The 13,374-nt window shown below is 44.5% G+C and overlaps 1 protein-coding gene across 1 annotated transcript in view; it reads right to left on the bottom strand.

The window, feature by feature from the left end:
* The window catches only part of LOC130127346 (integrin beta-3-like), a 36,694-nt gene extending 31,069 nt beyond the window's left edge, over nucleotides 1-5,625 (bottom strand). Inside the window, exons 1-4 of the mRNA XM_056296959.1 lie at nucleotides 5,571-5,625; nucleotides 4,639-4,724; nucleotides 2,673-2,877; nucleotides 2,077-2,329 (exon numbers count right to left, since the gene is read on the bottom strand). Of these exons, the coding sequence (XP_056152934.1) occupies nucleotides 2,077-2,261 (185 nt within the window). The 5' untranslated portion in view covers nucleotides 2,262-2,329; nucleotides 2,673-2,877; nucleotides 4,639-4,724; nucleotides 5,571-5,625. The remainder of the gene's footprint in view (nucleotides 1-2,076; nucleotides 2,330-2,672; nucleotides 2,878-4,638; nucleotides 4,725-5,570) is intronic.
* Between the last annotated feature and the right edge of the window lie 7,749 nt (nucleotides 5,626-13,374).

Genomic DNA, 13,374 nt, shown 5'->3' with positions numbered 1-13,374 from the left:
ACACTGCATGGACGGCAATGGGTGAGGCCGCTGCAAACGTAAACTCGCGCTGCCATCTTTCCACACTGGTAAGTTTGCGCCACCATCTTCCCACACCGGCAATTGAAATGATCAAAGACATGTAGGTCAGGTGAATCGGCTGCACTAAATTGCCCCTAGGTGTGTGCGTGTGTGTGTGTATGTGGGCCCTGTGATGGCCTAGCGGCCTGTCCAGGGTGTCTCCCGCCCTGCCGCCTAATGTGATAGGCTGCAGCATCCCCACGACCCTGAGAGCAGGTTAAGCGTTTTGGATAATGGATGCGGTAGATAGATGGAAACAACAAATCCAAACTAGGGGTCCCCTGTGACTGCAATTTGACTCACACCCAGTTCACAATGTTAACTCAATCATTTCTAAGTTGCGAGGGGTCTGACAACAATACTTTAACAGTGTTGCATGTTGGTTTGATCCAGAATTGATCCGAACTCTCAAGGCCTCTGGTTAAGGAAGCAAGACTGCATTATATTGAAAAAACTGTCTACGCCCCCCCCCCGTCTTCCCTCATCCATTTCCATCCCAAATTTTCTATCCCAAATATTCCTGTGGATGTGATCTCAGTAGACTGAGGCATGTGAGCAGGCGAACAAATGACCTCAAGTGACATTAAATCACACCAAAACAAACTAGGCTAATCTTGAAGGTGGTGTTAAAACGAACTGCGTTTGAGCACCCTTAAACTCCAAGGGTATTTATTTACCTGTGGCTGAGTCGGCACTGGCTACACGCTGTAAGCCTTTAACAACTGTTGATGACTAGAAGGCTGACGGCTTTGACATATAACACTGGATTTAAAGGAAGCTTTAAAAAGATGACATCGCCCACCCATATAATGATGTTATTTCCTGCACACAGACGTAAACAACCGCTAAGGTCTATGCGACAGGAGCCAACAAGCACTGCTAGACATTGGCTCTCATACTGTAATTGTTTCATTTCACAACAGGCAGCAAGTGAAATTTACAATCTGGATCTGCAGGGATCTGATTTCACTTGTCAAATTTCTGCACTCAAGTCATTCAAGTTGGATAATCAAGCTGAATGTTTGATTCCTGCATTTTTGCAGATATAATGATCATAAACCATTTTTGCAGATCTATACGCCGCTTCAGAGGAATTTTACTTTATGAGATGAGCAGAATCAAGTTCGAGCCAAGATAAATATTAAATTCAGAGGAGCCTAAACACTTGAAGGTCTTGTATTTAATGTGACAATGTTTGGAGTGACTGCAAACTCAACATGAGATGGTGTGCGTGTGTGTATGTGTGTGTGTGAGAAAGAGAGCGAGAGAGAGAGAGTGTGTGTGGGTGTGTGTAGGGCTAACACTCCATTAGCCCCCATAATACTGGGCAGTGTTCTGTGTGCCTTTGAAACGCCACCGAAATTGTTCTGTAACTTGTGGACAATTCTTCGGTTGCACTCACTACAACAGCTGTACGTAGCATTGTTATTTGCTTTTTCTTGCACAGCTTAGCCTGTTTCAACATAGCCCACTGAAGGTGGCAACAAGCTGGGAGATGAGTATAGTGCTGACGTTCATGGGACTGCTTCTGAGTCGTGTCACTGGCAGACACTTTTCCTCATAAATTCAGCAGCATTTCAGAGAGACACAGAAGACTGCAGATATTATGGCTGCTGATGAAGTGCTGTCCCAACAACATCTATATAGAGACAATGTTGAAAATCGTGATTGTCTCCCTTTAAGCACAAAGGCACCAAGTGCATGAAGGTGGTCACCAAGATTCACATTATTAGTCATTGCTGTGTAAAACGTCCAAACATCTCTGCTGCTCTCGTCAGTTTGGAAAAATTATAATGATACCTCATTGGCCTGGCTAAGGGCCGCTGCATGCTTCAAACAATGTTGATTTCAGCCGTTCTGAAATGTATGAATGACTTTGCTGCCCGATGTGGTTGGACGGTGAGTTGTACGAAGTAGTCTGTTTGAAGCATGTAGAGTGCTGTGCTTAAGAGAGCTGAATTAACATCAGTCCAGCAGCGTGTAAACTTTATCCACTTGCCCCTTTCCACCTTTTACCTGAAACAGGGGTTCCTGACGGCCTCCTGAGGGGAAATATACATGTAGGGTGACAGGGGCTTGTCCACAAAAGCTCCAAAGCCCATGCGCAGGTTGCTGGTGGTGCGGTTCATGGCCTCAGCCAGGCCCCTGCCCAGTGTCCTCAGACGGAAAAGGTCATCGTTCATGGAGAAGGAGAGGTCCATGAGGTAGTAGAGGTCAACAGGGTAGTCCTCCACCTGACGCACCTTCAAAGTGAAGCGCTTGGAGTCGTCTAGAGGAAGGGAAAAGGTAAAAAAAGAAAAGAAAAGGGGGGGTGCGTTTGATTTTAATGTGCCCAAACCTAGAGGTTTCTCTTCATCGCATCTCTTCATCCTTAAGCATTAAATGATAATCATAGTTAACCTTCTCTTCCATACAGTTTTCCATGCCACTCTTGGATTTATTTTGGAAAATTCAACCTTGGTTGGCCCGGATTAGAAGATAGCCAGTCAAATCTAGACAACTCAAACAAACAAACAAAGAGACTTTTCTGTTGCTGCGTGACCCCTGCCCTCTCTACCCCTTAGTGTTGTGACATTGACAGGGAAGCCATGTTTTCCAGAGGTGCTGCCGACCTGGTCTGAGGGTGATGTGGAGTTTCTGGGGTTGGATCTGGGTGACGTCATGCACGGAGCCTGCCGCCTTGTCGCTCAGCGGCCGGTCCTCAATCACATGCAGTTTACTGGTGGGAGATTCAACAGCCGACGGAGCACAGCCCGCCGCCACCAGGTTGCTTTTCAGATCACAGCGGGATGAACCAACCGGCCCTTGTCCAAAGTCCTGAGGACACAAGAAGGTAAAGCATTCACTTTAACCAACAACCCCTTTTGTGTCTTTCTAGTACTTTAACCAACTTTGACTAAGTTATGAGCAATATGGACAGTACTAGTATAATGACAGTCACTGGGAGCTTTACATGATATAGATATATATGTCACAATATCTGCCTGCAACTGAGATTCGTCACATTGAACTCTTTGGTAATGTGAAATATATCAGATCAAAACTAGTTTTCAAATAATGCTCCCTCAGGTATTTCAGACCTCATTTTGAGAGAAATTTTAGTTAATAGATTCTTGTTATCATTAATTCAGACAACAAAATTGTGCATCACGATATGGCGCTTTCTGAATTTCATCCTGATATAACACCATTGAAAGACGATAAATGATAATACTGAATTATTGCCCAGCCCTATTTTTGTTTTTTGTTTGCTTTATCAAGCTCGGTCAACACATTACCAAGTGGCTCATATCTTTTTTTTAATCATAGAGGATTCCGGGTGGGAAAGACATCGCTGCACCTCTGGGTGTTGGAAAACTCGGCACTCACGGGAAATTTCCAACTGACGATCGAACTTGCATACGCATGTTATTTAGGCATCCTATGACGAGTTTGACTTGTGAACATCAACAACTCTCTTACACAGCCACAAACCAGAGAACTAACCAGTAATGATCTCATAGTGTGACACAGAGATCTTTTTATTGGAGGGCTGCTCCACTGAGGACGAATGGAGGGCTGAACAAGATTCCTATATTCTTATTACTATAGTCCCCCTTTCGGCCTCTCTGGAGCGTTTCCAAAAAATTTTTCTGTGGGAGAAATAATGTTCTTGTCTGTAAACCTACACTTAACTGTTAAAGAGTCATATCGGTGAACTTATTTTAGAAAGGATCTATCTTTCTAGGAAATCTGTATCGAGGCCCAGACACTGCTTGTGTCCAGTGTCCTTACATTTACACTTACTCATTACTCAGATGCTTTTATCCAAAGCAACTTACAAGAGTTAGCAATTAGCAGATAAAGCATTATCAACTGGCTTTGGAGAGTGCTACATGATACATACAATTATACTGCATTTGCTATATCATATCATGGCAGTACTATATGAAGTAGTAGTAGTAGTACAATTACTACTACATAATGATATCATAGTCAAGAGTGCATTGGTGTACGATCATCAAGAGGCGGTTTAGAGCAGAATTAAAGTACAAAGCATTGCCACATATCAGTACAATAGATATATCGTCATGAGAATATAAAATGTCAATTGCAGATAGAAGGAGGGCACAACTGCAGACAGTGAGAATAATGTTCCTCAAGTAAGTAAGGACAGGATGGCAGTAGCCGACATACATTCACGTTTAGCTGCAAAGTGGCCCCAAAGGTCTAAGGGTTGAGCAAGGCTTTGAGGAGGAAGGCTTGTCGGGCTTTTCTAGAAGGAAGTGAGTCAGTCAGTAGCTCTGATGGAGACTGGAAGATTGTTCTAACCCTTTGGGGCCAGGTGAGAGAATAGTCTGGAGCTACGTAGAGTTTTTCAAATCAAGCTGATTTTTTTAATTTTTTTACTGGACAGTCAATGTAAAAGGCCACCTGAGCACACTATTACAGGTCGTCGGCTACAAGAATGAACCAATTCGATGCTGATGTCAAGCGGCAACATAATCCACAACTTGCTGTCTAATAGGCGTACCAGTCTGCACCAGGCCGCCTGAAAGAAACATTGGCTAAGTGAAGTGGAGTGGAAAAGAAGCCCACCTCTTGGAAGCACCATGCACAACTGGGGTGAACAGCCAGACACTGTTTGCATGTACTGGCTCCTCTGGACGTGCAGACGTTGGAGCCTGTAAGCAGAACAAAGTTGCTTTTCTCCTTTTGAATTCATAATAATAATAATGATGATCTCAAGTTGTATACTGCTTTCTACACATGAAATACAGCGCTAAGTGCTTTACATCTGAAAGAAACAGACATTAAAAACAATCGCAAGAAGAAGAAAAAAGGAGGTTTGAAAGTGCACTAGAGTTGGTCAACAACAGGGAATGAAAATTATAAAGAATTTGACAGCATATGATGTAATAGCAGTACAATTACAACTCATTTTATTCTCCATCGACTAGTATGTGGTTTAAAGTCAGAATACAGAGAGGGCATGTTGGTTTACGTCCCAATATAACGGAAAAGGATGCAAAAACCTACCTGCTCAAACTAAAAACATCAGTTACATACGTAAAACCATATTCCAAAACCACAACATAGCCATGTGTGACAGAAATGCTGGGTTTTTAAGTTTGCTATAAAGTTGTGTTGTAACATCAAGCTGCTAGGTTTGGGTTGGGTTTCTGAGCTTTTAACCAACACCTCAATACACCTCCATGTATTGGGCCAGTAAGGGACCCTCATTATAACCACTGGTCAGTTCTGTAAAGTGACACATCAGGTAGTCAGCAGTCGCGGGTGAAAGAAGGCAAGGAACTAGAAAGAACACAACATGTTGATGTTAAGTATATAAATTACATGTTAATTACATGCAAATTGAACCCAATCCAAAACAAAGCCGCTATACATATCCGTTTCGCCGTGCGTTTTGGCATTACTTTGCTTTTGCAGACAGTCTCCACCTTTTATGAATTACGCACCACCATCAATTCCACGAGAGAATGGACATGCAAATGATTACCCTTACTCACCATGAACACTTGCTGTTCCTGCCAAAATTAGAAGAGTAACTATCCACCGTATCCTGTGCGCGCTGCGAGTGCCCATCCTGGCGCGGAGACCAAGCAGGACTGCGTCTGGTAGAGGAGTGGAGCTCGTGGAGTTCCCCCTCCCTCACAAGTGTTGTCTCATCAGGGGCTCCAAACAGCACCTCCACGTGGAGTCATATCGCCATTTCCACCGGCGAGACTTTTGTTGGATCGCATAGTGAGGTGGGAGGAGGGGCGCGATGAAGACTTAAAGAGCTGCGAAGCGCAGCGTGGGATGGTGGTGTTTTTCTTGATTGCGCACCAATCCGCTGTTAATTGGGTAAGATGATGGTAGTTTCCCACACAACATACTGGCCCATTATGTGACATTACTTAACACTTGTCTGTTTGTAATCGAAACAAAAACGCTCCCCCATAACCCTTTAAAACATGGAAGTCGTCTTATTAAGAGATGATGTGAAGCAGCTGGGGGACCTCATCTTCTCATATGCCCCACGTGCTACAAAGACTTTATCAAACCACCAAGTCATACTAACACTAGCTGTCAGCAATCTTGATCATGTCAGTCTTCGTTCGTCTTTTTTTTTTTTAGCATGAGAGTCAGAAATCCTCATCAAAATCGGAATAAACTGAGGCCGCGGTGGTATTGCCCTCAAAACAGCATTTTCTAACGTGCACGAAGAGACATTGACCAGTTGTGTCTGAACACGAGTGGATATTATTTTTTAGGATGCCTACGTGCAAAAAGGAACAGCGATTTTAATAGAAATATAGATTTACCCTAAATGGTAGAAAGAGAGGTCGTGTCAAGCGGCATTTAATTTGCTTTATCGTGTACTGCCACCTAGTGGAGATTGTCTGTAAGTGCAAGGCATCCGGCTTTACCTCCCCAGTAGCTGGAAACCTGTAATTAGGGATCCAAGCCGGGGGGGGCAAGCGGCTCCCAGGACCAGCGGTGCTGGAAACTCTATTGTAGTCCCTCAGATTACTGTTGTTTTTGTTGTTGGTCCATTTGTAAATGTGGTACTGCAACATACACCGTAGAAAATTATGTAAGCCAAATTTTCAAGGGAGCCCGAGAACGGCGCGCACGTCAGACACACACAAAAAGGCATATGTCCACCAGCAGGTGGCACTATAATCAAGGCCAGTAACGCCACACTGCACAATCAAAAACCTTACATGCACGTGTAACGAGCTGAATCGCGAGATATAGGCCACACCCATTTCTGCCCATACTTTTTATTTGCAAAATTGCGAAATAGGATTTGCATGAAACTTTGCACCTAAAATCATTAATATTAAAATCATTTTAATAATCCAAAAAGTTATAAAGAAACAACTTCCTCTAGGTGGCAGTTAAGTGAAGTGTTGCATATCTCGCCCACAATTCGTATTAACACGAAACTCGGCTCAATAGTTTCCCATGTCCATTCGGCGGCACTTTTTTTACATAATTGCGAAACATGCAAAACCTACTTGTTTCCAACTCGTTTTAGGTTGAAAATCCAGTCCGCATAAAATGAACCCTAAATTAAATAAAAAAACAATTTACAGCTTCACCTTCAAACACCTGACAATGCACAAAACCTACCGGCCTTATTACTGAAACGTGTGCTATACATATGTATACTGTCTGACACTTCGCTGCACTTTCACCCTTGTACCGATACAAACAATACATGACACTCGTACTGCTGCTGCTTAACCTCACTCCTCAATACCTTTAAAACCCCTTTTAAAGCCCCCCTCTGTCCTGCTCTCGACTCCCAGCTTGCATCACGCCCGTGGGCCTGCAGGTCTGACTTGCGTGGACTCCGGGCCACCAGGGGTGACTTATGTGGGGGCTTGGACCTCGTTCATACCTGCCAGCAGGTCTAGTTTTTGTTTTAAAACGACCAGGATTTCACTCCTCCCTAAAACGACCGTGAGCGGTCAAATTGACTGCTGGTTTTTATATTCTATATTCTGTCAAGATAAATACCCAACTGAGATATTAATGCATTGCATATGTTAGTATGTCTGTTAGGAAACGACTGACACCACAATTAACATTTTAACAACTATTACTCTATTGTTAAACAATTTAAACTTCAGAGAGACATGGTCGAACTTGAATAGCAAAATTGAAAAAGTGAAAGTATTACCTGAAAAACAAAACGGAAAAAACATATTGCTAATCTAACAAACATAACGTAATGTATATAACGTGAAATGTAAAAAAAAAGAACTCAAAATAAATATTGAAACAGTCCCAAACAACGACCAGAACTTAAAAACTACTACAACGATTATGGGTGACCGCTCACGGTTTTTAAACTCTATATTCTGTCAAGATAAATATCCAGTTGAGCTATTAATGCATTACATATGTTAGTATGTCTGTTAAGAAACGACTGACATCAACATTAACTCCCCCCCCCCAATTGTACCTGGCCAATCACCCCACTCCCCGAATAGACTGCTACTGCTACCCAGACGCCCCCAACATTAACATTTTAACAACTTTTAATACTGTTTTTCAAACAACTTAAAATGGCCGCTGTCCAACGCCTGTAAATACTGCAATGCCTCGGTGGTAGTCATGGTGCATCTGTAACAGCGTCTGTAACCAGACATGTTGGCAATAATCAAAAATCAAGTTAAGACTATTCCTCTGCACTGGAGAACAATAGTTTTTTGTTTTTTCTAGCACGGAGCAGTGAACTTCGTGAAGGACATGATGTGACCAACACGTCGTAAATAGTGACGTGACGCGCACAGTCACGCGCAAATTACGTGCGGTCATCTTGACCGGTCATTGTCGTTTTAGGTAGATCTTATCATAACTTTTTTTGTGCAATTGATCTAAAACTAATTTTAATGCAAATATGTGGAGCATTCAGGGAGCGGCAGGTCTGTATCTTTTTTTCCACACAGTTTTGAAAATCCAAAACAGTCTTTGAAAATCCAAGACGGTCATAATGATAAAGTGTTTTAATTATATTATTAATACCAGTTCATAGGCCCTTTGTTCAACACAATGATGAGCAAAGTTTTTTTGTCAACTCAACAACAACCACTATTTGTAGAATAGAAGCCCCATAGTAAGCAAACAAAATCAAATGATATTCTTGGAAGAGTTTTGCTCCGCTGTGTTGTTTCATCAGATGCATTAAATACGGAATTTAGGAGTTACGTTTTGAAATGACAGCAACTTGTCAGGTGGCATGATGGTTCAGTGATTAGCACTGTTGCCTCAAGAAGGTCGTTAACCTGCTGGGCCTCGATGTGTCGTTATGCAACTGTGCTGTTTATAAAGGCGGGGAAACGTCCGGGTGGCGTGCTGGACTGTTCCGTTGCCTCAGTTAGCCCCGGCTTGGTCAGGCGTCCCTACAGACACAATTGGCCATGTCTGCGGGTGGGAAGCCGGATGTGGGTATGTGTCCTGTCCTGGTCGCTGCACTAGCGCCTCCTCTGGTCGGTCGGGGCACCAGTTAAGGGAGGAGGGGGAACTGGGGGGAATAGCGTGATCCTCCCATGCACTACGTCCCCCTGGCGAAACTCCTCACTGTCAGGTGAAAAGAAGCGGCTGGCGACTCTACATGTATCGGTGGGGGCATGTGGTAGTCGCCAGCCCTCCCCAGATTGGCAGAGGGGGTGGAGCGGCGACCGGGAAGGCTTGGAAGAGTGGGGTAATTGGCCAAGTACAATTGGGACAAAGGCGGGGGGGGCGTAAATAAATAAATAAGGTGGGGAAACCTGTAGTCAGCTGAGACTGACAAGTCACTTAGATGAGTGATGAAACATTTCTCCCACTAAACTCAAATTTCTGGGATTCTCCTTCCTTGGATTATTCACCATGCATCAAGACATCTACTACGACTACTACTATTATTACTACTACTACTACTACTACTACTACTACTACTTTCGGCTGCTCCCGTTAGGGGTCGCCACAGTTGATCATCCGTTTCCATTTCTTCCTGTCCTCTGCATGCATCAAGCTATTGAGTGGAGTTTGCATGACACCCCCACTCCCGACCAAGGCGCTTGCCTTAGAAGTGGACTCTGTCCCCTGGCGCCACTCTGTGGCTGCCCATAGAATGGTTACAGTGCAGAGGTTGTGTTCTCCCCATGGGGATCAAATAAAATAATTTAGAAAAAGTTTTATTCTCCAGATGGCCACACACACATGCAGCTGTAAATCCTGCTGTCCTTGTCCTTAAAGTTTTGTACATTCAACGTATGATCTCTCTTTATGAGTGTGCCTGCACACTCATAAAGAGAGGGCCACAATCACGTATGCACTCTCACACCGAGGCCCATATGCTTTCTTCCACATGCTAGCACATGTGGTATATTTTCAGATTGCTGTGGCCTATAGATCATGAACATTGTAGAGCTTACAATAATGAAGTTGGGTTGAAGGTGTAAAGCTATATCCGGTAAATATGTGTGCTTCATGATTGCGCTAGAAGTGGTTTGACCAAGCCAGTCACTTTTGGACGTAGACACCACTAATGGCAAAACTGAGGCTGGTCCAAGCCTTGGGGTTTTTTTTCTCCTTGCGCAATTACTTTGTGTGTCTATGGCCAACTCTTATGAGTAGTTCTTATGACCAACTCTTATGAGTAGTTCTTATGACCAACTCTTATGAGTAGTTCTGTATTTTTACGGCCAGATGTTGTCTCTTCACAAAGACTCACTCCAGAGTGGTCAGACATTTGCACCAAAAATGAAGTAGCCCCACAAAGCACTTTCCATGCAAATTAGGGACACATAATGTGCCATATGTCATTTGTACTGAGATGTTGTAGACCAATGCATTACTTCCCTGACTTTGGTATGTACTGTATATTATCTTTGCAATACAGTATCCTGAAAGCAGATTTTAGTGTACAGATGATTGCGAAGGAAACTGTGGATTAAATAATGTTGGAGGGACACAGATGCAGAGAGAGCGATTCACATACCTTGAAGAACTAAAACAGATGGGGCTATGGAGGGACTCTTCCTTCCGTTTTTGCCGGGGGGGGGGTTCCCCCTTTTCTCCCCAATTGTACTTGGCCAATTACTCTGTTTTGCAAGCCATCCAGGTTGCTGCTCCACCCCCTCTGCCGATCCGAGGAGGGCTGCAGACTACCACATGCTTCCTCCAATACATGTGGAGTCGCCAGCCGCTTCTTTTCACCTGACAATGAGGAGTTTTGCCAGGGGGTCGTAGCGCATGGGAAGATCACACTATTCCCCCCCCCCCCGCCCAAACAGGCACCCCGACTGACCAAAGGAGGCGCTAGTGCAGCGACCAGGACACATACCCACATCCGGCTTCCCACCCACAGACATGGCCAATTGTGTCTGTAGGGATGCCCGACCAAGCCGGAGGTAACATAGGGATTCGAGCTGGCGATCCCTGTGTTGGTAGGCAACAGAATAGACCGCTACACTACCCGGACACCCCCCCTCCCCGGACTCTTCCTTTCTTGACCTCCTCTGTCGTCTGTCTCTTTGCGGGTTTTCTTGACTATCCTTTCATACAGGGGATGTGATTGTCAACACAAATGCTTTGGCTCATGCCTTTTGGGTTTCTCTCTCGTTTCTAGACTTTTGGTTCTAGACCAAAATTAGCAACTTTCACTTTGTGGCAAAGAGCCACACCAAGCTGAACATTAAAGTAGAATGAATTCTAAAACTCACAAAGCACCCAGCGAGGGGTTGTTGAAAGAGGGGTACCATGACTTTGTGGCATGTGTTTTAGTCTCTCTCAATAACTTGGCTGCAGACTCTGGCAAATTCTGGGGCTGTGCCAAGAGAACTGAAGATTGACATAGTAAAAGCAAAAAAAAAAGAAGGATGATTTGGTAGTCAAGGAGAAACCATAGAAATGCCTGTTGGCTTCTCTAAGTGTCATCCAAAACCCAAACCTCGGAGTGGAGCAATAGTTCCTCTCTAATCTTTCCAATGATGCAGAATCAATGAAACATGTCTGTACCAGCCTCCCAGTATGTTGCTCAAGGTTTCAAAGATGTGAATGAAAGATGACTCCTAAATTCTTCCACAAAGGTCTGGCTTATGCAGCTCGAGAACCCAGGAGACCGCTGCAGATGTCTCCAGATGTGTCCGGGGCCAACAACAAGACATCAGTTTCTACTGAATTTAAAGTTGAGGAAATTTTGTAAAACCCCTAGTCTTTGGCGTCATTTTAAATTGTGTAATACTGCCAACTTCTAACACAGCGATTGCTCCTGAGAGCCGAGAAGCACAGCTGCATATTGTTAACATGACATCAAACTGCTGAGAAAGAGCACTGCCAAAGGGTAACATAGGACTGTAGACACAGACTTGGCCCAAGAACAGTGTCGGGGTCTCTACATGTACAATTATCAGTTATGTAAATGGCGTGATCAGTGGTGTTAATGTCTCTCTTTAGGTCAAACACTGGAGTATGCATTCACCAGGGGATCGCTGATAAAATTAGGAAGGGAAATTTCAGCTCTGCTCTAAGGAAGACGAGATGTAAATGATATTACTAACTGGTGGTATAACATATTCACAAGGTCTCCACGGTCACTTGCTGCCATTTTCTAGTCTGGGGAGTGACGCCACACTCCGACAGACACACGAAGTCGGTCTGTCTTTGCGTTCATCACCTCCTACCTCTCTGTTTTTCTCTGATATTATCGTTTTCTCTCTCTCGCCGTGTCTGACTCTCCCTGTTGCTGTCATTGTTTGCTGACTCCCTGCACCCCCCCCCCAACACTGTCTTCCTCTCTTCTCTTCTGTCTCTCTCTCTCTCCACACATCTCTCTCTACCATTCTCTCCTGCTGCTGCACATCATTCTGACAGAGGGCTCCTCCTCTGAGGAAGAGGTTTGATTGACAGCACCTACTGTGTGCTGTGTTCTAATTTGCTCTCTCTCTCTCTCTCTCTCACTCATTGTGTTTGCTCTCTTTCTCTCTTTCTGTCTCTGTTTCTCGCTCATTGTGTGTGTGTGTGTGTGTGTGTGTGGGTGTGGGTGTGGGTGTGTGTGATCACTGGTACTCTGGCATTTGTATGTGGCTCTTAGTAGAGTATTTGTGGTAAGAGTTTGATCTTTTTTGACCTACATGGAGAGTGTGTGTTTAAGTGTGTGCGTGCATGTGTGCACATGTGTGTATACATGTACGGGAAATAGGGTAACAAACCGGCCCAAGGGTTAAGGGACAGAGCACCCACAGTGATTCAACTAATGAGCGTGCGCGCGCGCACACACACACACACACACACACACACACACACACACACACACACACACACACACACACACACAAGGCTACTGTGTTGATTTAGGAGTTAATGAATGAGTGATTGAGAGCTGCAGGGGTTGAGGGGAGTAGTGCTGTGGAAACAGCACTCTTTCCCAGAAAGCAAACATGGAAAGAGAGTCAAAGGTGTGTACATGCACGCACGTGCACGCACACACGCACACACACACACACACACACACACACACACACACACACACACACACACACACACACAGAAGGAGAACAAGATAGACAGAAAGAGGCGCTGAGAGGGAGAAAGAACTTTGGAGGGGTATGGTGGGGGCACTTCTTGAAGCTGGCCATAGAGCGCTCTAAGTGCCAATAGAGCAAGTAGCACGTACTTGCCAAGGACCCAAAGGGAGAGAAAAAGAAGCAGCTGTTCGAGGAATTGAGCGAGGAGAAGGATTGGGGGGCTGTCCTTACTTGCTCTCCAGTGTGAGTACTGTATGTGGGAGGAGGCACAGAGAGAGAGAGAGAGAGAGAGAGAGAGAGAGAG

This window comes from Lampris incognitus, chromosome 17 (genome assembly GCF_029633865.1).
Source record: "Lampris incognitus isolate fLamInc1 chromosome 17, fLamInc1.hap2, whole genome shotgun sequence".
NCBI classification, from domain to species: domain Eukaryota; kingdom Metazoa; phylum Chordata; class Actinopteri; order Lampriformes; family Lampridae; genus Lampris; species Lampris incognitus.
The sequence above is the reverse complement of the archived record's forward strand: the minus strand, read 5'-3'. Positions and strand labels throughout refer to the sequence as shown.